Source organism: Pteropus medius, unplaced genomic scaffold (genome assembly GCF_902729225.1).
Source record: "Pteropus medius unplaced genomic scaffold, Ma_sr-lr_union100, whole genome shotgun sequence".
Classification (NCBI taxonomy): domain Eukaryota; kingdom Metazoa; phylum Chordata; class Mammalia; order Chiroptera; family Pteropodidae; genus Pteropus; species Pteropus medius.
This window is the reverse complement of record NW_024356249.1, coordinates 19,365,567-19,392,695: the sequence shown is the minus strand read 5'-3', so window position 1 is coordinate 19,392,695 and position 27,129 is coordinate 19,365,567. Positions and strand designations below refer to the sequence as shown.

General features: G+C 35.6%; 1 protein-coding gene across 1 annotated transcript in view; it reads left to right on the top strand.

The window, feature by feature from the left end:
• The window catches only part of TES (testin LIM domain protein), a 47,674-nt gene that overhangs the window by 13,923 nt on the left and 6,622 nt on the right, over positions 1–27,129 (top strand). Inside the window, exons 2-5 of the mRNA XM_039860560.1 lie at positions 13,547–13,632; positions 24,440–24,692; positions 25,562–25,897; positions 26,809–27,024. Coding sequence (XP_039716494.1) covers positions 13,547–13,632; positions 24,440–24,692; positions 25,562–25,897; positions 26,809–27,024 — 891 coding nt within the window. The remainder of the gene's footprint in view (positions 1–13,546; positions 13,633–24,439; positions 24,693–25,561; positions 25,898–26,808; positions 27,025–27,129) is intronic.

Sequence of the window (27,129 nt, the reverse complement as noted above, 5' to 3'; positions counted from 1 at the left end):
TAATTTGTATAGACAAATTACCTTTGTAATGATCTGTGTCACTGTCCGCTAGGGGCAGATTGAGTGGGAGTCATCTATTTCATTCATTTCAGGAATACTGACCCAGTACCCCTAAATAGAAACTATTTAGGCTGAAAGATCACTTATTTCCTTTTCTTTCCTAACAGAATAGTCTATGTGCTTATTTACTACTGCATGTGAACAAAAAGGTGTCAATCCATTTGACTCAGTGAATTTTATGATAGAGATTCATATAGGACTCTGACTTTGTATTTCATGCACTGAAACACTGAAGGAATGTGGAAATGAATCCTAGATTCGGCAATAAAGAGTTTTATTCTCATTTGCTTCTGGATATATGGTATTGACAACTAAAAATCTTTAATTGATTATTCTGCTCATGAGCTGTAGTTCTTCAGTCTTAATTCTGTTTCTATTTTTTTAAAAAACTGATTTACTAAATATCTATATAACCCAGGGTCTTTCCATGTTTGTGACCTGTGTTTAGGCACCTGTGGTTAAGAATAGACATTCTTCCACTGTGGTTAAGAATAGACATTCTTCCAGGCAAAGAGAGAAGCCTCCCCTAGAAGTCGAGCACAGCTGGAGGGGAGGTGTGTGAGGAAGGAGGTGGTAGGATTGTGGCAGGTGCCATGTTAAAAAGGCCTTTCGCTGCCATGCTGAGACATGTGAAATTCATTGAACTCATTAAAAGATCTAACGGGGATTGTTATGATCATCTTTAGGTTTTATTAAAATTGGGAGCAACAATATGACAGCATGCAAAGGGAGCAATCAGGAGAGAATGGTCCCAGGTTGACAGACAAAAGTTTGAACATGAATAGTGGAGTAGAGATGAGGGAACGAACGTGTCATTCTTACAGAAGAGACCAGCAACACTGGGAGCAAAGTCATCATGGCTAGACAAGGATAAGGAGGCCTCTGGGCCCCAGACATTTTCTTCATTCTTCCTATTATGTATTTCAGACTTGAGTATATGAGAGATGGGGAATTTTGTTTTCATAAGCAAAGAAAAAGATAAAAGCAATTTTATTAGGAATGATTAATAGGAGCTCTTTAATCACAGTAAATTATATTCTTGCCTAAGAAAGTTGGCAAACTGTATAAAAGTTGAAGGGTGTCTCTGTTTTTACATTCAAGTTTGGTTTCCAGTTTACTCCCCCTCCCCCCTTTTTTGGTACTGCAAGTCTTGGTAGAGGTTGGAAAATAGGCAGTGAACTAAAAATTTAAAACAATTTAAAATCTTGAATCAGAAATTAATCAAAATATAATTTTTCATGGGATTAGATTCACAGATTACGCTAGGCTTCTAAGAGAGCCATGCGCTGAGAATTTATTGAGAAATGTAGTTTTTGTCTAGAATATTAATTTGTATGAACAAGATCTAAAAAAGCTCTTTAAGAGTATAATATGAATATATATTCATACATGTTTGTGTGAATATATACATATAGGTAGATAAATAGACATGTACATGTACTGAGAGAGAATATATATGTATATTTCATATAATCTACCTTGGTCAGCTTCATTCCAAGATGATTAAAGAAGTCTCAGTAACACTTGCTTGTTTAGTAACTGCATATGATTCCTTGCTCCAGAGGGAAATTTAGTTATGAAAACAGCATGATCAAATGATCTCACCCTGAATATTGCATAATATCTTCCAGATCCAAATTATCTGCACATCAACTCAGACCATACTTGAAATACCATATGTCTCCTACCTTTCTTTTTCTTTAAAGTTCTGACATTCAATACCCTTTTCTGGGTCAGAAAGGTCACCTGAAATGTTGCCAACCTATCTTGTTTTCTGAAATTACAAATATGGAGAAATTGATTTCATTCCCATTTCTTACTCCAAAATAAGCCAGGATAAGAAGATGTTTGGAGGCACAGGTCATAGGGATATAACTTCAGTATCTGAAGCCTATAGTTAAGGATATTTTTAAAGTCTTATTTTTCTATGACTAATGTTTCAGGAAAAATTTTTATGGTCATGTTTATTTTTTCAAAGAACCTTGATAGGTATTCCCAAAGCCTGTCTATATTTTTTCCGAATATAGTCTAGCCAGAGGACCTGTTTTCTTGGATACTGAAGAAGAAAAATTAATCTGTCATATCCGTGTATTGATGCTGACCAGCATGTGTTACTAAAATTATACAAAGTAGACAGCTTTGGGACTTGTGGGCTTATGAAAAACATGTGCTTTTAGGCACCAAGTGTTGTCTCTGCAAAGAATACCATATCACATTTGCTGTCGAAATAATTACATGCAACAGAACTGAATATTTTCCCTCAAAACTTAAATTTGTTTCCTATGTATACTTTATAAATTACTCTTGCAAACTGGATTCAGATGATACTGACTTATGAGAACCAATAATATATTATCTTTCTCTAATAATTATTTCCTATTCAGTGTTTAAAACACTGAGCAGATGACCATGTTGATTAACAAACTAAGGCGAAAACCTGAAACACGATTTGCAGTCATGATATAGAATTAAGATGTATCTTAGAGTTGTTCAATTCCTTCATTATCTAGATGAAGCCCAGAGAAGAAAAAAAATTACTTCTAAAATCACTGAACTTGGCAATGACACCTTGATACTAGATCACAGTTTTCCTGACTCTCCTTCAATAATCCTACATTTTCACAGTTCTCTGTTTTGTTAGTTCCCTAGTATCTACAACCATGTAATTCTTTTTTTAATTGGGGAAGGGGGTGTAATTGACATATTGCTGTGTAAGTCTTGATCATTTTACTTTCTAAATATCCAGGTTGCCTTAGCGGAGAAGCTTTCTGGGCTCCCCTTCCTCTCCAGCAGCCCTGCACACACCCTGGGTCTCTTTAACACCTTTCCTGTTCTTACCCCTCACCAACAATTCTTGGGCCCAGACATCTGGGCAGAAACTAACCTAGGAGATCTAGGTGTCCAAAAGGAATAGTCTTTGCTCTTGAGCAAAGGAGAAAGGACCCTGACTGACCACAGGGTGTGGTCTGTGATGAGGGCAAAGAGAAGGGAGGAAGTATAGTCACAGGAATTCTGGGTCCTGGACTTCTGGAAATCCTGAACACAAAGTGAAGGAGGGAGAGAAACTGGCTGAGCCCTTGGGACAGATGGAGTTCCAGATCTTGAACTGAGACTAGAAAGCGTTGGGGAATCCAGCTTCTGTGACCTCTGCCCCAAAAGGTCTGGGAATAGGCCTTGAGAAACCATGCCTGGGGCAGCTCTGGCTCTGGAACATTGTAGAGTCGAATGAGTATGTTTTCCTTAATCTGGTATATGTTTGAGTTGTGACCAGGAGACTACCACATGCCTAGAGGCCTAAATTGGGGTGGAAAGAAGCAGAGGACATTTGCCTACTAGTAGAGATATGTCTGTGCTGGTGAGGTTTTATCATATAAATTGGCTTTAACAGGATTAGAGAACACAATAGTACCTAGATTATAATTCAGTCTGGAACAAGGCAATATACTAAACAATGAAAATAGTAGCCTGTGAACCACATATCTTTGTTCGAGTGGCATTGTGCTTTTTTATCCTAACAGATTGATAAAGAGGCTAAGAATGTGGAAGAAATTCCCATCCAATAATGTGGCATAAGTTAGAGATCCTCAATGCAGAGTATCAATTAAAGTTTTATAACAAATACTTATAGCTGTAAAATAATTTCTCTAAATGAATTTCCCAAGGAAAATAAGTATATTGCTATCTGAAACTCTCTAATCACTTTAGCTGGTAACAAAGATTTTGAAAACTAGGTCTCTTTTTTGCTTGGATGTTTATTTTTAATTAGAACTGTTTCCATTGGGTTGTAGCAGGAGAGTGTGTATCATATTGCCATGACCTCATTCCACCCTGTTTTATTTACTTGTTCTCTCTCTGAGATATTTTCAGAGCCCCCACTCGTTGTGTCTGAGCATTTGAAGATGAAAGTATGTGTGTTTGTAAAGGCGGGGAGGTACCCTTTTTTTAGATGGTCACAACTGTGCTGGATGAAACCTATATGGAGGTTGAGTTGGCCTTCCAGGCAAGCCAGGGGGTGGAGGAGTAGAGGGGAAGTGCTTTCAGAGCTTTCCACAGCAGGCTATAGAGCCATTTTTTCAAATTACCACTTTTCTCAGTCAGATCTCCTGCTCTCCCTGAAGGTTTTCCCCTCTAAGGTTTGGGTAGCATGGTTGACAAGGGCTCTTGTCTCCTCACCCCACCCCCACTGCCTGGCTGGCTGATTTCTTTTCTTTCTTTCTTTCTTTCTTTCTTTCTTTCTTTCTTTCTTTCTTTCTTTCTTTCTTTCTGTCTGTCTGTCTGTCTTTCTGTCTTTCTGTCTTTCTGTCTTTCTGTCTTTCTCTCTCTCTCTCTCTCTCTCCTCTTTCTCTCTTTCTCTCTTTCTCTTTCTCTCTCTTTCTCTCCTCTTTCTCTCTCTTTCTCTTTTCTTCTCTTTCTGTTTTCTTTCTTTCTTTCTTTCTCTTTCTTTCTTTCTTTCTTTCTCTCTCTCTCTTTTCTCTCTTTCTCTCTCTCTTTCTCTCTCTCTTCTCTCTCTTTCTCTCTCTCTTTCTCTCTCTCTTTCTCTCTCTCTCTCTTTCTCTCTCTCTTTCTCTCTCTTTTCTCTCTCTTTTTCTCTTTCTCTTTCTTCTCTTTCACAACATATGTATAATAACAATATAACAACAACTGTTTCCTTCCTTCATTTTATTTCATTCGGCTATTTCTTCCTTCCTTCTTCCTATTTCACTACGCTGTTCGCTATATATATATATATATATATATATATATATATCTCTCTCTCTGTTGTTGTTTAATTGGTTTTCAAATTGCTGGTACACTGGTTAGCCATTTATACAGTTTATAAAACGACCCCCCTAATTGCTCCTTCTCGCCTCTGGCTCTCCACCTAGCCAATATATTAATGCTAGCTGCATTCCCTATGCCATACTCCCTATCCCTGTTACCATCTATCTAATTTGTACTTCTTTAATCCTTTATCCTATTTTCCCAGCTCCGCAACCCCCAGTCCCCTCTGTCCACCCCCAAATTGTCCACTATATTTGTGAGTCTGTTTTTGATTAGTTTGTTCTTTTTGTTCCTTAGATTCCACATATGAGTGAAACCATATGGTATTTATCTTTATCTTATTTCACTCAGCATAATAATCTCTACGTCCATCCATGTCATTGCAAATGGTAGGATTTCATTTTTTTTATTGGCTGAGTAATATTCCATGGTATATATGAACCATAACTTTATCCAATCGTCTGTTGATGGGCATTTAGGTTGCTTCCATATCTTGGCTATTGTAAATTGTGCTGCCATGAATATTGGGGTACATAGATCTTTATGAATTATTGTTTTGGTTTTCTTTGGATAAATACCCAGAAGTGCAATTGCTGGGTCAAAAGGTATATCCATTTTTAATTTTTTGAGAAACCTCCAGACCATTTTACATAGTGGCTGTACCAATTTGCTATCCTACCAACAATGTATGAGGATTCTCTTTTCTCCACATCCTCGCCAACACTTGTTCTTTGATTTATTGACAATAGCCATTCTGACAGAAGTGAGGTGATATCTCATTGTGGTTTTAATTTGCATTTCTCTGATGATTAGTGACCTTGAGCATCTTTTCATATGTCTATTGGCCATCTATTTCTTCTTTGGAGAAGTATCTGTTCAGGTGTTCTGTCCATTTTTTAATTGGATTGTTTGTTTTTTGTTGTTGTTGAGTTGTGTGAGTTCTTTATTTATTTTGGATATTAGCCTCTTACCAAATGTATCATAAGCGAAAAACATTTTAGTTTAACATAGTCCCATTTGTTTATTTTTTCTCGTGTTTCCCTTGCCTGGGGAGATATATCTGAAAACAAATTTCTGTTAGTAATATTAGAGAGTTTACCACCTATGTTTTCTTCTAGAATTTTTATGGTTTTGGGTCTTACATTTAAGTCTTTAATCCATTTTGAGTCTATTCTTCTATACAGTGTAAGAAGGTGGTCTAGTTTCTTTCTTTTTTCTTTCTTTCTTTTATTTTTGCATATATTTGTCCAATTTTTCCAACACTATTTATTGAAGAGACTGTCTTTACCTCATTGTATATTCTTACCTCCTTTGTCATATATTAAGTGAGATATAGGCGTGGATTTATTTCTTGGCTCTTTTCTGTTCCATTGATAAATGTATCTGTTTTTATGCCAGTACCACATTGTTCTGATTACTGAAGCCTTGCAGTATAGTTTGATATCAGGTAGTGTGATACTTCCAACTTTGTTCTTTCTCAAGATTGTCGCCGCTATTCAGGGTCTTTTATGGTTCCATAAAAATTTTAGGATTATTCTAGCTCTGAAAAACGCCATTGGTATTATGATTGGGATTGCACTGAATCTATAGATTGCTTTGGGTAGTATGGCCATTTGAATGATATTGATTATTCCTACCATTGAGCATGGTATATGCTTCATTTACTTGTATCTTCTTCAATTCCTTTTTTCCATGACTTACAAATTTCTGAGAATATGTCTTTTATCTCCTTGGTTAATTTGTTTCCCAGGCATTTTATAGTTTTAGATACAATTGTAAATGGGATTGTTTTCTTAATTTCCCTTTCTGAAAGTTCATCACCGGTGTATAAGAATGCCACTGGCTTCTGAACATTTATTTTGTAACCTGCTACTTTACTGAATTCATTGATCAGATCTAGCAGCTTTTTGGTAGAATCTTTATGGTTCTCTATATATAGTATCATGTCATTGGCAAATAACGAGAGTTTTACTTCTTTTTCAATTCAGATGCCTTTTATTTCTCTTGTCTTATTGCTGTGGCTAAGACTTCCAATACAGTGTTGAAGAGGAATGGTGAAAGTGGGCAATCTTGTCTTGTTCCTGATCTTAAGGAAAACACTTTAGCCTTTCTCCATTGAGTATGATGTTGGCTTTAGGTTTGTCATATTTGGCCTTTAGTATGTTGAGGTATGTTCTCCTTATTCCCACTTTGCTGAGAGTTTTTGTCATAAATGGATACTGGATTTTGTTGAACGCTTTTTCTGCATCTATAGATATGATCATGTGGTTTTTATCTTTCGATTTGTTAATGCGGTGTATCATATTAATTGATTTGCAGATATTATACCAACCTTGCATCCCAAGAATAAATCCAACTTGATCATGGCGTATGATATTTTTAATGTAATGCTGAATTCGATTTGCTAATATTTTGTTGAGGATATTTACATAAATGTTCATAGGAGATATCGGCTGATAGTTTTTGTTTGTTCCTTTGTTTGTTTTGGAATGTCTTTGTCTGATTTTGGAATCAAGGTAATGGTGGCCTCATAAAAGGAGTTAGGGAGCTTCCTTCTTGAATTTTTTGGAATAGTTTGAGAAGAATAAGTGTTAATTCTTCTTTGAATGTTTGGTAAAATTTGCCTATGAAACCATCTGGTCCAGGACTTTTGTTTTGTGGGAAGTTTTTAATTACTGATTCTGTTTCCTAGGTGGTAATCAGCCAGTTCAGATTTTCTGTTTCTTCTTAACTCAGTTTTAGGAGATTGTGTGTTTCCAGGAATGTGTCTATTTCTTCCAGTTGTCCCATTTGTTGGCATATAATTGCTCGTAGTGTTTTCTTATGATCCTTTGTATGTCTGTGGAGTCCATGTTTATTTCTCCTCTTTCATTTCTGATTTTATTTATTTGAATTCTTTCTCTTTTTTCCTTGATGAGTCTGGCTAAGGGTCTGTCAATTTTGTTTATCCTTTTAAAGAACCAGCTCATGGTTTCATTAATCTTTTGTTTTGTTTTTTATACTCTATTTTGTATTTCCGCTCTAATCTTTATTATTTCCTTCTCTCTATTCACTTTGGGCTTTGTTTGCTGTTCTTTTTCTAGTTTTTTTTAAGTGTAAGTTTAGATCGTTTATTTGAGGTTTTTCTTATATCTTGAAGTAGGCCTATATTGCTATGAATTTCAATCTTAGGATTGCTTTTGCTGTCTCCCATAGATTTTGAGTTGTCGTGTTTTTATTTTCATTTGTCTCTAGGTATCTTTGATTTCTTCCTTGATCTCATTAATAACCCATTTATTGTTTAGTAGCATGTTATTTAGCTCCAATGTATTTGTGTATTTTCTACTTTTTTTTCTAGTAGTTGATTTCTAGTTTCATATCATTGTGATAAGAGAAGATGGTTGATATGATTTCAGTCTTCTTAAATTTATTGAGATTTGTTTTGTGTCCTAACCTGTGGTCTATCCTGGAAAATGTTCCATGTGCAATTGAGAATAATGTATAGTTTGCTGCTTTGGATTAAATGCTCTGAAAATAGCTGTTAAATCTATCTGGTCTAGTGTGTCTTTTAGGCCCATTATTTCCTTGTTTATTCTTTGCCTGGAATATCTGTCCATTGGTGTCAATGGGGTGTTAAAATCTCCTACTATGAGTGTATTACTATTGATCTCTCCTTTTATGTCAATAATTGCTTTATATATGTAGGTGTTCCTAAGTTGGGTGCACATATGTTTACTAGGTTTCTGTCCTCTTGGTTTATTGATCCCTTTATCATTATGTAATATCCTTTTATTTGTCTTTTATTATAGCCTTTGTTTTAAAGTCTATTTTATCTGATATATCACTATTCCGGCTTTTTTTCATTTCCATTTACGTTGAAATATCTTTTCCCATCCCTTTACTGTTAGTCTGTTAGTGTTATTTGATCTGAAATGAGTCTCTTTTAGACAACGTATGCATAGGTCTTGTTTTCTTATCCATTTAGCTTCCCTATTGTCTTTTGATTGGAGCATTTAATTTGTTTACATTTAAAGTGATTACTGATAGGTACATAGTTACTGCCATTTTATCATTCATATTTGTTATTTCTGTTTTCTTTTTTACCCTTTCTCTTTTCATAGAAGTCCCTTTAACATTTCTTGTAATACTGGCTTGTTGGTGATGAATTGCTTAAGCTTTTTCCTGTTTGGGAAGCTCTTTATCTCACCTTCCATTTTAATCAAAAGCCTTGATGGGTAGAGTATTCGAGTTTTAGATTCTTGTTTTTCATAATTTTGAATATTTCTTGCCAGTCCCTTCTGGCCTGCAAAGTTTCCATTGAAAAATCAGCAGACATTCTTATGGGGGTGCCTTTGTAAGTAACTAGCTGCCTTTCTCTTGGTGCTTTTAAGATTCTCTTTGTCTTTGACCTTTGGCATTTTAATTAATGTATCCTGGTGTGGGTCTGTTTGAATTCCTCTTTGGGACTCTTTGTGCTTCCTGAACTTGTATGTTTAATTCCTTTTCCAGATTAGGGAAGTTTTCTGTCAGTATTTCTTCAAATAGATTCTCGATCCCTTGCTCTCTTCTTCAGGCACCCCTTCGACCTGGATATTGTTACGCTTCATGTTGTCCCAGAGGTCTCTTAAACTATCTTCATTTTTTTTAAATTCTTTTTTCTTTTTGTTGTTCTGATTGAGTCTATTCTGTTACCTTGTTTTCCAGTTCATTAATTTGATCTTCTGCTTTTTCCAATCCTATTGTTGAATCCTTCTAGTGTATTCCTCATTTCAGTTATTGTATTCTTCATTTCTGTCTGGTTCTTTTTTATGGTTTCTGTGTCCTTTTTTATGCTTACTATTTCTCTGTTGATATTCTAATTGTGCTCATCCATTTTCCCAATAAGTTCGTTGAGCATCCTATAACCATTATGATGAACTCTTCTCTCGTAGGTTGTTTGCCTCCATTTAATTTAGCTTATTTTTTGGAGTTCTATCCTGTTGTTTCATTTGTGGTGTGTTTCTTTGTTTTCTCATTTTATTAGCCTTTTTGTGTTTGTTTCTATGTGTCAGGAATATTTGTTTCGTCTCTCAGCCTTGGCCGGGTGGCCTAATGTGGGAGGTGTCCTGTGTGGCCCAGTGGCGCACTCTTCTGGATCACCTATGCCAGGGGCTCTGGACATAATCTTGTGTGGGTTGTGTGTGATCTTCTGTTGTCGCCAAGCCTTTATTGTTGTTGGAACATCAGCGGATGGGATTAATGGTCAGGCTGCCTGCTTGGCTTTTTTGTAGCATTTCCTCCTTACCAGACTCATCCTATCTCTGGAAATGTATTTTCTGTTAAACCTGGTGGCCAAAGACATGGTATAAAATGCTTGAGATTTATTTCTTAGGAAATAAAAAAGGAAAAGAAAAGCGGGGCAAAACCCCACTCTGCCTACTATAAGGCTAGCCCTGTCACCCTTCAAATGTTCTAAGATGTCTTCATCTCCTGTTATGCCTTCTGCTGCCACAGGCCTTCACATATGATGTCTTTCCTCTGCCTTGAATGTGTTTTCCTCTCTCCTTGGCTGGGTTAGGTACTGCTCATCCTTTTGATCACAGTTCAGACATCACTTGTTCAAATGAGCTTTCCTAACCTCCTGACAGATTCAAATCTTCCCTTTATAAATTTAGCTCTCCAAAACTCATCTACATTTAAAGGTGTTGCAGGAGTCCTTTTCCTTGGAGCTGAAGTGAGCCAGAGAATCTTTTTGGAAGACTGAAGGCTCCCATTGGACATTCTTACAGAGGTCTAACCCAGCAGCTCAGTGGAACATGAGTCAGACACTGAGTTTTAGGTTAGTTTGCTGTTGGCTAGCTGTGCGACCAGAAGCAGATCACCTCCTCTGGATTTTAGTTTTCTAATCTCCTATTCCAGGGGATGCCTAGGCCTGTCCAGCACTAAGAATATCTGGGGCCCTTTAAAAGAGTAGGTGCTCATGGAATACTACCAGTTTTAATTCTAATAAATAATCTGGTAACGATTTTAAGAAGATAAAAAGCAGGTAGGAAAGAAACAACTTGTCCCTTTCCAAGGCTGACTGTAAATCAGCAGTGAGCTACACTAAGGCCTAAGTGAAAAACGTCTGCTGACTAATTGAAGTTCTTGTTACATTAGCTGAGCTTCCAAGTTTTATTTAGAAATGGAGAACAAGATGATATTGTTCCAGTATTTTTGTAGTATTTTGTTAAGCCCGATGTTGCTCAGACCAGGTGATTCAAATTTGAAGGCAGGCAAGAATTTGTTTAGGTGGCCATTTAACTTAGAGGCAGAAGCACAGTTAGTCCTAGTTATTATTTAAGCTAGCAAGTCTTTTTTTCAGGTATTACACATACTTATACACATATAAGTTTGTATGTGTATCCACGTGTTCTGTGTCATGAGATAAAATGTATTTCTTACTGTAAATTATATACAAGAGATTTTAAAAGCAGTTGATTTAAGCTGAGTTACGTGGTTAAACCTTACCCATTTCCTGTTTAGAAAAGAAAGTGCAGGTCGCTGCCAGCATTAATTTTACATAAACAAGCTCTTTGAGGCCAAAGCAAATATGACTGGTTTTTAATGTGAAAATAAATAAAAACTGTTCTTGGAGTTATGTCTAAACAGAACTTGTCTCTAATTCTAATGTAACAGAAATGTATACAGAAATTGGATTCATCAAATGAATTTCTGGCTAACAACTATTCGAGAATGATGTTAGCATCATGCCTAGGAATGCAACGTTTTCTAGGATTTGACATTTTCAGCGATCAAGAATTACTGTATTTTGTAAATGGAAATACTACTACTAAAAACAGAATGCTATAAATAGAATGATGTCATTTCTTTCCAAAGACTCGATATATCTGAGTGATGCAAAAATAATAATAAAAGCAAGATATTTCTTGGTAAACTTTGGGGGGTAAGGTTAGAACTCTAATCTGCGAATTATCTCAGGGTGTAAAGGCTGCAGCCGCAAGTGTTGCCAGCAAGTATTCTTGGGGCAAATGGGAAATGGGTTAATAACATACTCTTAATTTTCATTTAGGATCAGAGTTTAGCAGGAGATGCATGGAACACAGTATCAAGAAAATCCATACACCAGGAGGATTCAGGATTGTTAACTCTCCTTAATGGAAAAACTAGAAAGAGCTCGAAAAAGAATACATCGTTTTAGATTTGCTGTTCATCTTACTACAGATATCATAATGGAGAAAGCTTTACAAAAGACCAGAAAACTCAAATAGCCATCTCTATCTGTCTTTTGCTTAACTCACTTTATTTCTGTACTGTGAACTATGGTCATCAGTGACAAGGAAACAACTTGTTTCCTTGAAAAAAAAAAACTAGTGTAGTCTAGTGTTAAAATTATTTACAATTTAGAGAGTCATAATTCTTTTGAAAATTGGTAATGTAGACATTGCAAAGGCGATAATGTTTAGTTAATGTTGGACAGATTTTTATCACCATTAGAAAGCATGCTTGAGATAGTCTGACTTAAAATAACACGGCTTCTTCTAAGCAGCTGAGTGGACTAACTGATTCTGAATATGCCCTTCATTAGGGTAAGAGGATATGGTAATTATCTTCAGAAAAAAGGAAGGATTTCATTTAAACTTTAGGGCATGGTCAGGCTGATCTTTCAAGATGCAAGTCACAGTGTGGATTTGAATGCTTAGTGGCGAACACAGTTTGGTGAGGTTACAGAAGGTGCCACTGGGAAAATCTGCTTGTCTGGCTTGAACTATTACTCCAGGCACTAGCAGATAATGAATTTGTCTGTAGTCACTGATGTGATATTTGACACACAAAATAAGCTGGTCACTGGTGATTTGTCATTGTACTGATGCGAAGCTGGTTGGTTGTTTTTACTGTAATGTCAGTAGTTGGGTAAGAGCTTATATTGCCCTCTCATGTTCCTCTTTCCTGTGTACACTCTGTCCCCCCAACACCCTTCTCTTCCCCTTGCTTATCAGGTCATGTCTCAGCACGCTCCCCAAAATAATTATTCAATGTGGTAGGAAAAACATTGGTTTGCTATAATAAGGGCGGCAGTAATCCCCTAACCCCCACCCCATACATAAGAGCACAGACCTCAGAATCAGACAGATCTAAACTCAAATCTCTTCTCTACAATTTATTAACACTTTGATCTTAAGCATGTTTTATAGTTTCTCTGAATTTCAGTTGTCATCTCTAAAATGGAGAATAATATTCTACTTTATAAGCGTTTTATGAGGTTCTGTGAGATTTCCATGAAATAAGTTCCTTCCTCAATTCCTGGCATTTGATATATGTTGTTGCTATTATTATTTAATTTATCATAATATGGAATAATAATTTCATTGTAATGCCTAAAATCTTTCATATGTTCTTGTTTGCTGCAAAATACGTCATTTGGGTTTGCTTTCTAAGCTCCTTGCATCTGTATATACAGGGCATGTAGTAGCCAAAGCTATCAGTTCATGACTTTTTGTGCATTGCTATGTTTGTAGTCTTCTATGTAGTTGTATTCTGATGCTTTTCATGAAAAACAGTAAGAATGCAAAATATGTTATGTATGTACTTGTAGTCACCAATGATGCCTGGTGTCATCATTGACTAAACAATGTGATACTCGTAAAAGATTTGTTTGGAAGTTTTATCAACAGAAGTGGTAAGTGGAATTAAAAGTGCAATTTATTGAATTAAAAAAAATGTTTATATGTAATAATAAATCCACTTTTTTTTTTTTTTTTAACAGATGGGCTTAGGTCATGAACAAGGATTTGGAGCCCCCTGTTTAAAATGCAAAGAAAAATGCGAAGGATTTGAACTGCACTTCTGGAGGTAATGTTCTGAAAACTATGTTAGTGATTTCTACCCTTTAGCAGTGCTTCCTCACACAGTGGGCATCTTACAGCTTCTCTAGCCTGGGTGCTAGGTTGCAGGTCTGTGTTACATTCTTTTCTAAGAAATAAATAAAAAGCAAAGCTATTATGTCTTCCTGTCATTAAATTTGAGCTAACTAGGCTACAGTAACTATATTTAGAATGGTTTGATTTATATGCTATCCTATAGATTTCCTGAGTCTAGAATACTAAATATGTCTCTTTTCTGAGTGACAAATAAGTTTGCAGTAATCTCTAGGACTTTATTAATTTAATTATTAGGTCTTTTCTTAAAAATTGTTAACTTTGCACATCTTCTCTATATATTTGCAATAAATAAATATGAATGATGAATTGAGCATTCATGTCCAAATTGTCAGGAAATAGACTAACATCTGGGTTTCTTTAAAATTTTCAGCTGTAAATTTACTGCTGAAAAATTTAGAAGCACTGGAATTTAAAATAATAATAATGATAAAATAATAATTCGTTGCCAGTATCTTGATTTGAATTAAGCGCCTATATATGAAGGACAAATGTTAGTGGATCAAAAATGTGAATTTTGTATAGATCTTACTTGAATGTTTTTTTTTTTTAAAGTAATATTGTATATCATATAAACCTAAATTGGTATTTAAAACCTGTTCTTATGAAGAACATAAATGTTCATTAATGTCTGTCAACACAATAATGTAGTTCATAAGTCTTTTCAAAGCTAAAATCAGCACAGAATCATTCGAAGGAAAAAATAAAGCTACTCAAGTGTACATTATTAGGATGGCAAATACCTGTTAGAATGAATCTCACTTGAGAACCTCTTCTGTACTTCTTTCCATAGGAAACTCTCTAGAATAAGAAAATCTCATCAGCTATTGCTTGTGTCCAGGATAAGTTAAAGGAGAATGTTAAAAAAAAAAAAAAAGATGAGAAATATCAGGCCCTTTTTTATTTCCCTATGTCCTTTTAAAGCTAGCTTATTTATTAAGTTTTAGGAAACAAAGACAGTTGTTTTAAATAGTGAAGGCACTAGAAACCTCAGCCCTCCCAAAAATGATGATGTAGGGAGCTAAAATTTTCCAGGGAGTTTTTTTAATTATAAGACTTTTATAGCTCTTCCTTGTGCTATATCTTCAATAGATATAGCAGTTAGGCAATATATCTATCATGTTTTAGAAAATTAAAGTCACTAGATACAAAATAGTTTTCATGGATTAGAATATTTCACCAGTTATTATGTGCACTACTCTCTATTTTGCTCGTAGGGGCTTTGTGGAGAGCTGCACTGCCCTCTGGTGGCCAGAGTTATTACTTTACAGTCCTAATTAAGTCTTTTTAGTTGGTAATAATAGTTGCCAAAAACTGCTATGAAATTTTTAAAGCTCATTCCTAAGTGATAGCATCTTTTTCCTAAAGCAGAGGGCTAGTGTATAGTAATTTTTGTTTGCTGTATATTATTTTTCTATTGCAGGTCACTATAATCTGATATTTTGAGATAAAAATATGTCAGACAAGAGTAGATCTCTGAGGCATGAAAAACACTTTAAAAAATTTTTTTTTCACACAGAGTCATTTACTTGCCTGGGTATAGTCTGAGGATGTGTTAAGAGCCATGAAAGACTAGGGCTTCCAATCCAGCTTGTGTCCATCCACATGGTATCAGTTAGTAGTTCTGTCTTCCTGGCAGGAGTCCAGACACATTTTTCTAAGGATTCTTGATAATTCCCTAACTTTTCTACCATAACTGGAAGGCTTTGAGGGCAGGTGCCTTTGACCTCTAGATGAGCCATTTTTCAGTAGTCTTTGAAGTAAAATGTTCTAGGCAGGTTGTCCTGAGTGGAACGAAGATTCAAAGTTTAGTCTAAGGCCACAGAGCTGCTGTGATTTAAATGAACATGGGGTCCCAGGAACCTGCCCACTCAGCCTCCTTTTCCATCTTCATGATGATCTTTGACTTCTAGGACGCCTAGGGCCTCATGAAGTACAACGTGAAAGAGCTAAATTATTCTCCACTTTATACCAGTCTGTCCTTACACACGGCCACAAGAATGGTCTTCTGAAAGTGGATACTATTATATACTTCCCAATAGCTTAAGAGTTGTCGGTACTATCCCGGTAGACTTGATCCTTTAGGCCAAATCTTTGGCCTTTTATGTTAAACCTCAGTGTCTGGCCTCAGCCTCTTCTCCAGCCTCCTCTTCCAGTTCCCTTCCAAGCAGCTTGTGCTCCAAACAGCTTGGATGCATGCTGCTGCCTGAAATTTCTGTGCCTTGTTGCATGTTTCTTTGCCTGGAAAGACCCTACATCTCACCACCATGAAACAAAAAGTCTTTCCTATTCTTCACATCTCAGCTCAAGCACTACCTCAGAGAAGTCCTTGTCTCTGATATTAGTCTACTAAGTCTTCTGTAACAAAATACAATAGACTGTGTGACTTAAACAACAGAAGTTTATTGTCTTACAATTATGGAAGCTAAAAGTTCAAGATCTGGGTGCCAGCATAGTTGGGTGAGGAACCTCTTTCTGGTTCGTAGATGGCTGCCTTCTTGTTACATACATGGCCTTTCCTCACTGTGTCCGCGCACATGGAAACCAAGATACCTCTCCCTCTCTCTCTTTCTCTCCCTCCCTCTCTCTCCCCCCTCATTATAAGACCACCAGTCCTATTAGATTAATACCCATCCTTATGACCTCAGGTAATATTAATTAACCCCTAAAAGCTCTGTCTCCAAATATAGTCACATTGGGGGCTAGGACTTCAACATAAGATCTGGGGGTGGGGAACATAGTTCAGTCCATAGCACCCTTTTCCTCTGTGTCCACAATACCCCCTAGTAAAGTTGAGTGATCATATTTTTCCCCTTAATACTTTGAACACTTGTAGGAAGCCAGGAAATAGTCAGACCTGATTAGTCATCACTTGATCTCCTGCTGGTACCTTCCATTGCTGGGGGCAGGTAGCCCACTTCTCAGTCCTTAGGGGTCCGCCTCCTAGGGCGCAGAAAGGGTAATGAAGGGCATTAATGGATCTGGAGAGTGAAAGGAAGAGATCCAGCAGGCATGAGTTCTTTCAAGGTGTGTCACAACAGTTGGAAAAGCTAAAAATGAATTCTTAGCTTATGGAAGTTTAGAGAAGAACTTGTCACTTAGTTAGCCACACCTCATTTTACAGATTAAAGGAGTAAAACCCAAGAAAGTTAAAATGACTCATTTGAGCTTATGAATTATTAATAAGAAATATGATTTATGAACATTTTCTATGTGTTACATACCAATAAGCACATGTAATAGTTTTTTATTGCTACCTAAAAAATTACTACAGATTTAGCAGGCTAAAAGAACACCTATTAATTTAACATCCATTTATGCTTTAGGTCAGAAGTTTGGGCAGGCTTATCTGCATTCTCTGCTTAGGGTCTCAAAGGGCTGAAATCAAGGTGTTGGCCAGATTGGGCTCTTATCTTGAAACTCTGGGGAGAATCTACTTCCAGGCTCACTCCTGATGTTGGTAGAATTGATTTCCTTGTGGGCGTAGGCCTGAAATCCCTGTTTCCTTGCTGACTGTCAGCCAGGGGCTGCTCTCAGCTTCTAGAAGCCTCTCACATTCCTTTACAGATGGCCACCTCCATCTTCAAAGCCAACAATAGTGCTTAGAATCTTTTCTGCACATAAAATCTCTCTGACTTATTCTCCTGCTCCCAGCCAGAGAAAACTCATTGCTTTTTAAGGGCTTGTGTGATTAGATTAGGCAATTTTGGATAATCTCCCCTGTGTCATATAAAGTAATATAATCATGAAAGTAACACCAGAGGATGAAGGCGATAGAGACTGTCTTAAAATTCTGCTTACCACAGCATTTTATGTACCTGATTGTACTTAATCTTCATAATACTTTGAGATAAGTGGTAGTTTTCTCATTTTATATATGAGAAATCAAAGACTTGGAAAAGTTAAGTAAGTTACCAAAGGCATGGTTTAAAGATGGCAGAGCTAGAATTTGGAACAAAGCTTGTCACCACTTTCTTTATCACCACTACCTTTCTACATGGCAGAGCAGAAACTAGAGCCCATGCTTACACTCTCATGACCCATGACCTTCAGACTGTACCAGGCTGTCTTCTCTAAAGTGTGGTGTCTTTGTGACATAGACATCTTTGTGAACGGTGGGGTCCTTTAACTATGAATTCCCCTTCCTCAATGCACCAATGATTACAAGACTTGAGAAGAGTAAAAGATTGAGGATGCCTGACATTTACTAAATAAAAACTTCTACCTTCTGAGCATATATGCAAGTAATATTTAGAGATAACAAATATTTATGAAATGCAACACATAAACCCAAGATTTCAAGAAGTTTATAGCCAGTTATTTCATATTGAAAGTGTAATAATATTATTGGACCATTTATCGTATACATAATAGAATTAATATTTTATCTTTGATAAATCCTTCCAATAAAACAGTTGTATTTTACAAGAAAAGTGTTACTCGGTTATAGCATACATTTGTTCAGAGAATTTCTGACTGGTTTAGAGCTGGCTGAAACTAAAAATTCCCTACCATAAATGGATTAATGCCTGTGTTGAATTCTATAACAGAGGACCATGCTTGAGTCCATATTTGTGTATCCCTGGAATAAAAGAACAGCTTCCAACCCTTTTAAAATTATGGTTTGTAGCAGCGCCGTGACCGTGCCTTTAAATCACTGCGAATGCTGGCAGCATGTCAAAGCACTCCAGTTGCAACTACTTGCTTGGAAAAATAACAGTTTTTACAAACAAGGATACAGAAAACATTTCTCTTTTGGGAAGATAAAGGATGGTTTTTTGACTGCCCTCAGCTCAAAACTGTAAATTTGTATGTCTTTCTGAGGCAATGCTTTTGGTAAATTTTGATGCTGTCTTGGAATTAACACAAGAATTCTGAAGTTGTAATGTAAAATTGTGAGTATACAGTTTTAATTTGTCATGCATATTAACCTTTATATGTGTCTGTGTTAACATGCTAAACTTTTTAGTACAAATAACTCTTCTCCTCCAAACCTTAGAGTTTTCCAGTCTACCAATCTACCTTCACAACTTTTAAAGTCATAAAAAAACACTGTTTTAAACTAAATTCTGAATCCTCCCCTTCTTTTTTTCTCCACATAACTTTTATTAACATCCCATGTAGAATTTGGGAATAATTGCCCTTTAGGACAGTTCAGAAGATTTAAAGATTTGGCCACTGTGCTTAGGTATGGGGATTGATTTATATACTCCTGAAAAACTGCTGTCAAATTGGTTTAACTCAAATGAATTTAATTAGCATTAACTATTCAAGTCTACATATATCATCAGAAATTATTTATGAATCATCTGAGGAAAGATACCATACCAACCTTAACAAACGTAGCCCCTAGCCCATGGGTACTGTGCTCGCCCATGTCCTGTTTTTATTTTTGTTTTTATTTAGCATAAACCACTTTTTTAAAGTCCTTTATTTTCTTAAGAAGGATAGAATCTGAGTTATAAACTAAAATTAAATACGTGATACATGTCCCACTCATTCTCATGCCTTCTTTTGGATACCAAGATAGCAGTATCCATTTATCCCCCAATTCCTCAATAAGGTTTTCCTTTAATGAGTTTACCGGATGTCTTCCAAATGACTTTAAAAGTTCTTAAAAGATATTTCTACAAATAAAATTTTCCAGTTTAAATATAAAGCACTGTTGAAAAGGATTTAAAACATTTTTTTTTTTTTACACTAGATTAGTAGTAAATACTACACATCTCCACAATGGATAGCTCTTAGCTCCTGGCCCAGATTTTACAGGTTTCTTTCTTGTGTCGTGGTTTGTAGCTGTCTGTTTATATTGTATAAATGGCGCTCCAAGTAAAGGGTCTGGAGAGTATGTGGTCATTCCAGCTGCTTCAGTGTTGACAGCTCTAGCTGAAAGAACCATTCCACCTTTCTCGAGTCACAGTCTTGCCAGGTGCTGTGTGACTGCAGGTCACCATGTGGGAGGAAGGATGCAGATAAGGCTTATAATATATCTGTGATTTTAAAAAGTATAATGAATCAATCATAGGTTTCCCCATTCAGAAAACTAATAATTGAGCACAGTATGACTCCTTTAGTTCCTACTTTTCCCTCATCACTGCTGTTATTGGTGTACTATTTTAATCTGATGCTTACTTGCTTAATAAAGGTATGTTGGGTGAGTGCAGGGGTGGGTAGAGAAAACAGATTTTCTCAGAATGTGAATCTTCCAAAAATAGCCAAAACAGTAAAAAAATGTGTAGAGGTGGCTCTTATATCATTGGTTAATATACCTTTTTATGTATAACACTTTCATAGTAAATATAATTTATAACCATTCTATAGTTTGTCATAGTTTATGCTTTAACAACCAGCAGGCTTTATTTCACTTACTCTTTTACTATTTATCTTTCAAATTCTAAAGCTCTAACTCCCCTTATTTTGTGGGGTACATGTTGTACTGGTGTAGAATGGTATAATCAACATGTCCAAGGAAGTCTAGTTTTCATCATACATCCTTATAACATAACTACTTCCTTCTTTAGTTAATCACTTTGCTAATTATTAGGATGCATGCCATAGTTCACAACATAAGGATCTCTTTATATTAAGAACTAAATTTCTACCCCACCTCTTTCCCTTCAGGAAGGTATGATTTTAAACTTGATCCAAAGCAGTGTGATAGTTTTATGACTAATTATGTTGTTTTTGTTAACCAAAGAACAAAAATAAAGAGAACATATTGTTGTAGAATAATATGCTCCTTTCCACTAGATGGGGCATGAGATAACCAGATGTAAGAGTCTTTTATTGCTAAACCAGAATATGCACTATTCAACAAATTCTTACCAAATAAAGATTTCTGACCAGTTTATGTACAAGTAGTCTACCTTCCCCACCCCTCATATCTCTGCATTTCTGACTCTCTGTCTATCTGTCTCTTTGTGAAATTCTACACATCAGATCTAATATTTTCAAAACTCACCTTAAGAAAACTCAAAGCATAAAAATCTATAATTATTTAATAATTGGTTATTTGACAAAGCGATTCATTTAAGAATTTTTAGTTTGTTTCTTTTAATTTTCCAATGTAGAGAAATCCAATTATATTAATTTCAAATTCAGAAAACTTATTGAACGCCTACTGATGGTAATACATTGCATTTTTATGTGATTAGTCATAGCACCTGTGAATAACAACAGGTTAGTTTCTTTCTTTCTGATGACTCCTTGATTTTTCTTTACTGCTCTGATTAGTACCCACAGGACAGCATGAGTGAAGTGATGATAGGAAGGTCGCTTTCTTACTTCGGATCCTAAAATGAATGCACAGAGTATGATATATGCTGAGTATTTGTGGGTTTTTTTCCCAGAAAACATATCTAAAACTTTGTAGTTCCCTTCTGTGGCTAAAATAAATTAACAAAACATAATCAGAAGATATTTTGAAATATATTGAATACTCTTTCTGCATCTAATGAAAAACAAAAAATTTACTTTATCAGTTTCTGCTATTTTTGTTTTCCTTGCTTATAATTTAGGTTTATTCTGTATTTTTCCTAACTTCTGAAATTGAACACTTAGCTTATTAATCCTCTCTACTCTCTCTAATTTGAGCATTTAAGCTATAAATTTACTCCTAAGCATCCCATTAGTTATGTTCTACAGGTTTCAAGAAGTTTTGTTTTCAGTTTTTTCCTAAAATATTTTTTGCATCTATTTTGATTGTTTCTTTCAACAGTAAATTTTTTAGCTTTTTTTAAAAGAAGTATTTTCTAATTGCTTTTTTGTTGTTGATTTTTAATGTAATTGTATTCTGTTCAGATACTGTGATTGATGATCAGTACTTGGGCATTCCTTGAGAATTGTTCTATAGCATAGTATGTGTTCAATTTTTCCAAATGTTTCAAAGAATCATAAGAATGTGTGTTTTCTCATCACCGGATGTGGTATTTCTATGTCTGTTAGATAAAGCTAATTAATTGTGTTATTCAAATCTGTTTTTCTGATCTTTTTAGCCTCATCATAATGATGGGTTTTTCCATTTATTTTTTATAGTTCTAATATTTTTGTTTATATGTTTTGAATTTAGTTATTAGGCTGTATTAAGTTTAGAATGGTTATGTCATAGAGGTGTTTTTAAACTTTTATCACTATGTAGTGACTTTATATAACACTTACTAAAAGAAAAAGTATTAAAGTCCAAGTTATATGATATTAACATAGGTATCTAACTTATTTTTTGCTGGTATTTGCTTGTGTTATCTTCTTGCATCCTTATACTTCATCTTTTCTGTTTCCTTAAATTGTAAGTATATGCTCTTTCACAAATAGCATTTAGTTGTATTATCCAGTGAAAGACTTTGGCTTTTAACTGGAGAATTGAGTCCATTTATTGTGACTGTTGATATATTTGGATTATATCAGCATCATAATTAGTGCTTTCTACATGTTCTAATTTCCTGTTTTTTTCTCCTTATTTCCTTCTGTTCGACTGCTTGCATCTCGTATATTCATTTCATTTTCTCTCTATTCATTTAGAAATTATATATAATATTTGTCTCTTTAGTTATCTAGATATTTTTAACATGTGTAATTAACATCTAATTTTAATCTATGTCTTTAATATCTTTCTGACAATGTAAGGATATTAGAATGTTTTTTAAAACTCTCAGATTCTCCCTTCTGAATTATATGCTGTTGTTGCCTTGATTTTGGGTTTTTTTTAACACCACAGTCTCTTTACTTCCAGTTTCCCCTTATCTTTTCCAGCTTCTGCTCCTCTGCCAGACTCCTTCCTCAGTCCTCGCCTTTCCCTCTGTTCTTCCCCCAGAAAGTGAAGGTGATCTGTTCAACTTGTATGTATATTTAAAGTATTTTAAAATATTTAAAAATATTTTCTAGTTTTTAACACTAGCTCTATATATCTTACAGTCTACTTGAGTTCTTTACCCTGTCTCATAGACATTTCAAACTTATCAATAGTTAGGTTTTGGAGAACTTTAATCAGCCTTTTCCCTGCATACCTCAGACCTGTTCTTCTTTTGCATTTACTATCTTAATAAATTATATTCCTTCTACCAATTTACTCATCCCAGAAACCGGAATTTGTTTTGCGACATTAGTTTTTGACAAACTGGACTTTCTCTTCACCATCACTACATTCAAATCAGCCACAAAGTTTAGTCAGTTTTACATTCAAAGAGATCTTAAATCTGTTTCATTCTTTTCATCTCCATGGTCAAATGCTCTAGTTCAAGCTATAATGCATCTTACCTGGACGACAGCAATAACCATTCAAGATGTAAAATCATTTCACTTTGAAGTAGAAATAGAATCTCTGTTACTTAGAATCATGCCATTGCAAACTGGATGTACCATTGACGTGTTAATTGGTCTCCCTACTTGTAATTATGTCTCTCTCGTCTTCTTTCCACATGGCAGGTATTACAGTTTTTGAAAATGATGGATCTAATTATGTAATTCCATTACCTAAAAGCCTCTAGTACCTCCTCATTGCTCTTATAATGAAGGCCAGATTTCTTAATATATCCTACAAGTCCCTGCATAAATCTCATGGCTGCCTCCCCCATTCTTGTCACTGCCCCATTTCTTACTTCAGTGCAGCCATCCCAGCCTTCTCCGATCATGGAACCTAAAGGAACAATCTCTTTACTCTTTCTACCAAGAATGTTTGGAGGCTTTTTTTCTCCTTCTTTCCCCCTTCCTAAATATACACATGTACCATGTTCACACCTATGTTTTCCACATTCTTCAGCTCTCAACCTAAATGTCGCTTTCCTATTGAGTAATGTTCTTAAGGAATCCTTTACTCATCAGTTCCAAGTCAAATTTATACCCTTTCAAGGTATCCTGTACTTTTTTTTCTTATCATAAATACAGTTATAGGGACATGTGTGTATTTAATGTCTGTCTCTCCGTCAGGTGGTAAGTTCTAGAAGGTCAGAGACGGGGCCTATTTTTTTTCACCAGTATGTGCTAGTATTAAGTACATTGCTTGCCACCTGGACACATATATGTTGCATAAATGAATGAGTGATTATATGCTAGACCAGATCGGGGGAGAGGGCAGTGTTCTTTAAGTATAAGAAGAGCAGAGACTTTCATTTATCTGTTTTTGTATACATAGTGGAGCACATGATAGGTGATCACTAAGTTCGAAGAAATAAGGGAAGGGGAAGAGAAAGGAGAAAGGAAATGGGAAATGAGAAAGGAGAGGAAAGGAAATTGGAAAGGGGACAGAGAAGGTTAACCTAAATCTAGAATTATAGTCATTGATGAGAAAAGTTATATCAATTTCCCTATATCTCACTAAAAAACACAACAAAAAACTTGAATAATGGCTATGAAATGTGATTATGCAATAAAATAAGAATCTCCTGCTGTATTAGTTGTTTGCTGGTTTTGTTTGTTTGTTTGTTTGTTTAATTTATTTAAAAGAATGAGGAATGCCAGATGGAGTTACTCTCAGAATGCCTCCTTGAGCATGTATTTTTAAATTAAAACCTAACTTTTTCAAAGTCTTATAAAGTGAAGGTATATTTTCACACACCTTTGCTTAAATTTATAGATAGCTACTTAGTACTCCCCCCCAAAAGATTTGTCTTTGCATACCATTAAGTGGAATATGTATAGAAGTATTTTATGAATTCTAAATGTATGTACATACTTTATTATTGATTACATTATAATTAAGCATTGCTTACTTTTCTCCAAAATTATAGAAAAATATGTCGTAACTGCAAGTGTGGCCAAGAAGAACATGATGTCCTATTAAGCAATGAAGAGGATCGAAAAGTGGGGAAACTTTTTGAAGACACCAAGTATACCACCCTGATTGCAAAGCTAAAATCGGATGGAATTCCCATGTATAAACGCAATGTTATGATATTGACCAATCCAGTTGCTGCCAAGAAGAATGTCTCTATCAATACAGTTACCTATGAATGGGCTCCTCCTGTCCAGAATCAGGCATTGGTAAATAAGAGGGTGTGTGTGGGGGGGTCCCTTTATAAAAGTTCCTGGACTACTTATTTAGGGCAGTTCCTTTAATGACCTATTCAACCTAGGTTTATTGTTTTTCTGGGGTTCCCATTACTTCTGATTTTCAACTCCTATTACAGACTTTTGAAAGTAAGATTAGATTCCTCATATAATTTTTCTGACTACCAAATTTATTAACCTTTTTGAAAGAATGGTCTGAAATTTTTATCATTTAGATGAAAAAACAGATGTTTTATACAAATCTAGTGACTCTTCCAGTTTACTCTTGAGAATATTTCTCTTAAGACAGTAAACAGTATCTAAAGAATAAAATTTTTATCATTGTTTAAACTCAAAAAATGTTCAGCACTGTATTTCTTTTACGGTATAAGGCAAAAGCATTTTTGTATCAAGCTTCTCATAACAACTAGATGAGACATCTGAAAGTTTTTAAAGAAGATTAAATCATTAAAACGAATCTTGTGATATTATTTATAATGAAAATGCTGCTGACCCATAGGCCATTCTAAACATACTGCCTAAAAATTTGTGTTCTTTTGCAATTGTACATTTGTATATTTAGCACAAGCAAACATTAATAACACAACTCTTTTTTTTACAAATTGAAAAAAAAGGATTTAGTTTCATGAAGAAAAATGTGTTCATTTTTACTGAACTTAATCTATATAGTGAACCATTTCTTAATGTGTTAACATCTCAAGATACATGTTGATCATTTGTTAGTAATAGATAAAACCAACTTCTTTGTTAAGTAATTTGTTTCTGATGTATGTTATTAAATACTATTGCCTGCCTGGATGGCCAAGGCATCTCCCAGTTAACACTGGTCTTCTGTGGTTTAGGCTAGGCAATACATGCAGATGCTACCCAAAGAGAAGCAGCCAGTGGCAGGCTCAGAAGGGGCGCAGTACCGGAAGAAGCAGTTGGCAAAGCAGCTCCCTGCACATGACCAGGACCCTTCAAAGTGCCACGAGTTGTCTCCCAAAGAGGTGAAGGAGATGGAGCAGTTTGTGAAGAAGTACAAGAGTGAGGCTCTGGGAGTAGGAGATGTCAAACTTCCCCGTGAGATGGACCCTCAAGGCCCCAACAGAATGTATGTCCCTGGCGGGGACAGAAGCACCCCAGCAGCAGTGGGAGCCATGGAGGACAAATCGGCTGAACACAAGAGAACTCAGTATGTGAGTAAAGTGGTCACACTGTTGGCCCAAATGGTGTATTTTATAAGTTCTTTTCTTTTCTTCCAACCTTTTTGGGGGCCATTCCTCTGTTTCCAAAAGGGAGTAGGCGAGGGAAGTAAATTGAATTAAAATTCACTTTAAGCTGATTTTAGAGAATCACCATGTTTGAAACCTCTACCTAAAGCCAAGTTTTCTGATTACTTGTTGCCATGGATAACTTTGAGTTTCATGTATACATAACGGCTAGCATTGGTTCATGCTGGAATATAGTATATTACTAATCTAGAATCTGTTTATTTTTGGTATTAATTGTTTATTTCCTCCCATAAATAATATATAGTTAGGTTAATTCAGTTTTGCTTATGAGACCGTGTCTGAAATTTAAACCTAAATTTCTGTGGATATATGTTCAATCATAGTTTTTAAATCTCTCCTAGAGAGGGAAATTAAAGTCTTTTTTAATGCCTTGGAGAAAATTGTGACACTCATGAACAAAAAATAACTCAACTTACTGTAATATATTTCTTATAGATCCATTTAGCACATCAACCAATAAGGCTTAGTCTTGTAAAAAAAAAAAATTAAGTACTAATAAGCTCTAAAGTAATCATTTTTAAGAGACCCACTTACATAAAGTTTAGGTGAAAATTAATATTAGTCTTTTTCCATAAGTGGCTTTAATTCAGGAAACAATACTCTGTTACAGATAAGGTGCAAGAATTATGTTCGAACCACCTGGAAGATTCTGTTTCACAGAAGTACTAAAACCTTAATTGTCTACATGGACAACCTACTAATTTCAGAAGAAGTTATTTCTGTTGACATTTGCTTCTCTGAATTTCTGTTAAAGTTGATGATGAGAAATGTCCATCTTATGGTGACTAGATTGTTTTGGGTGGTTTCTCTTTCAGTCTTGTTACTGCTGCCAACTGATTATGAAGGAAGGTGACCCGGCCATCTATGCTGAAAGGGCTGGCTACGATAAACTGTGGCACCCAGCTTGTTTCGTCTGCAGTAGCTGCCATGAACTCCTGGTTGACATGATTTATTTCTGGAAGAATGGGAAGCTGTACTGTGGCAGACATTACTGTGACAGTGAGAAACCCCGATGTGCTGGCTGTGATGAGGTATATTCTCTGGGGCCACCTGCATGCAGGCTCATTTTTGTAGCCCCGTATGGCCCCCTTACGGTCCTAAAGCCACCCTTAGTGAGAAGGCAACGTGAATTAACC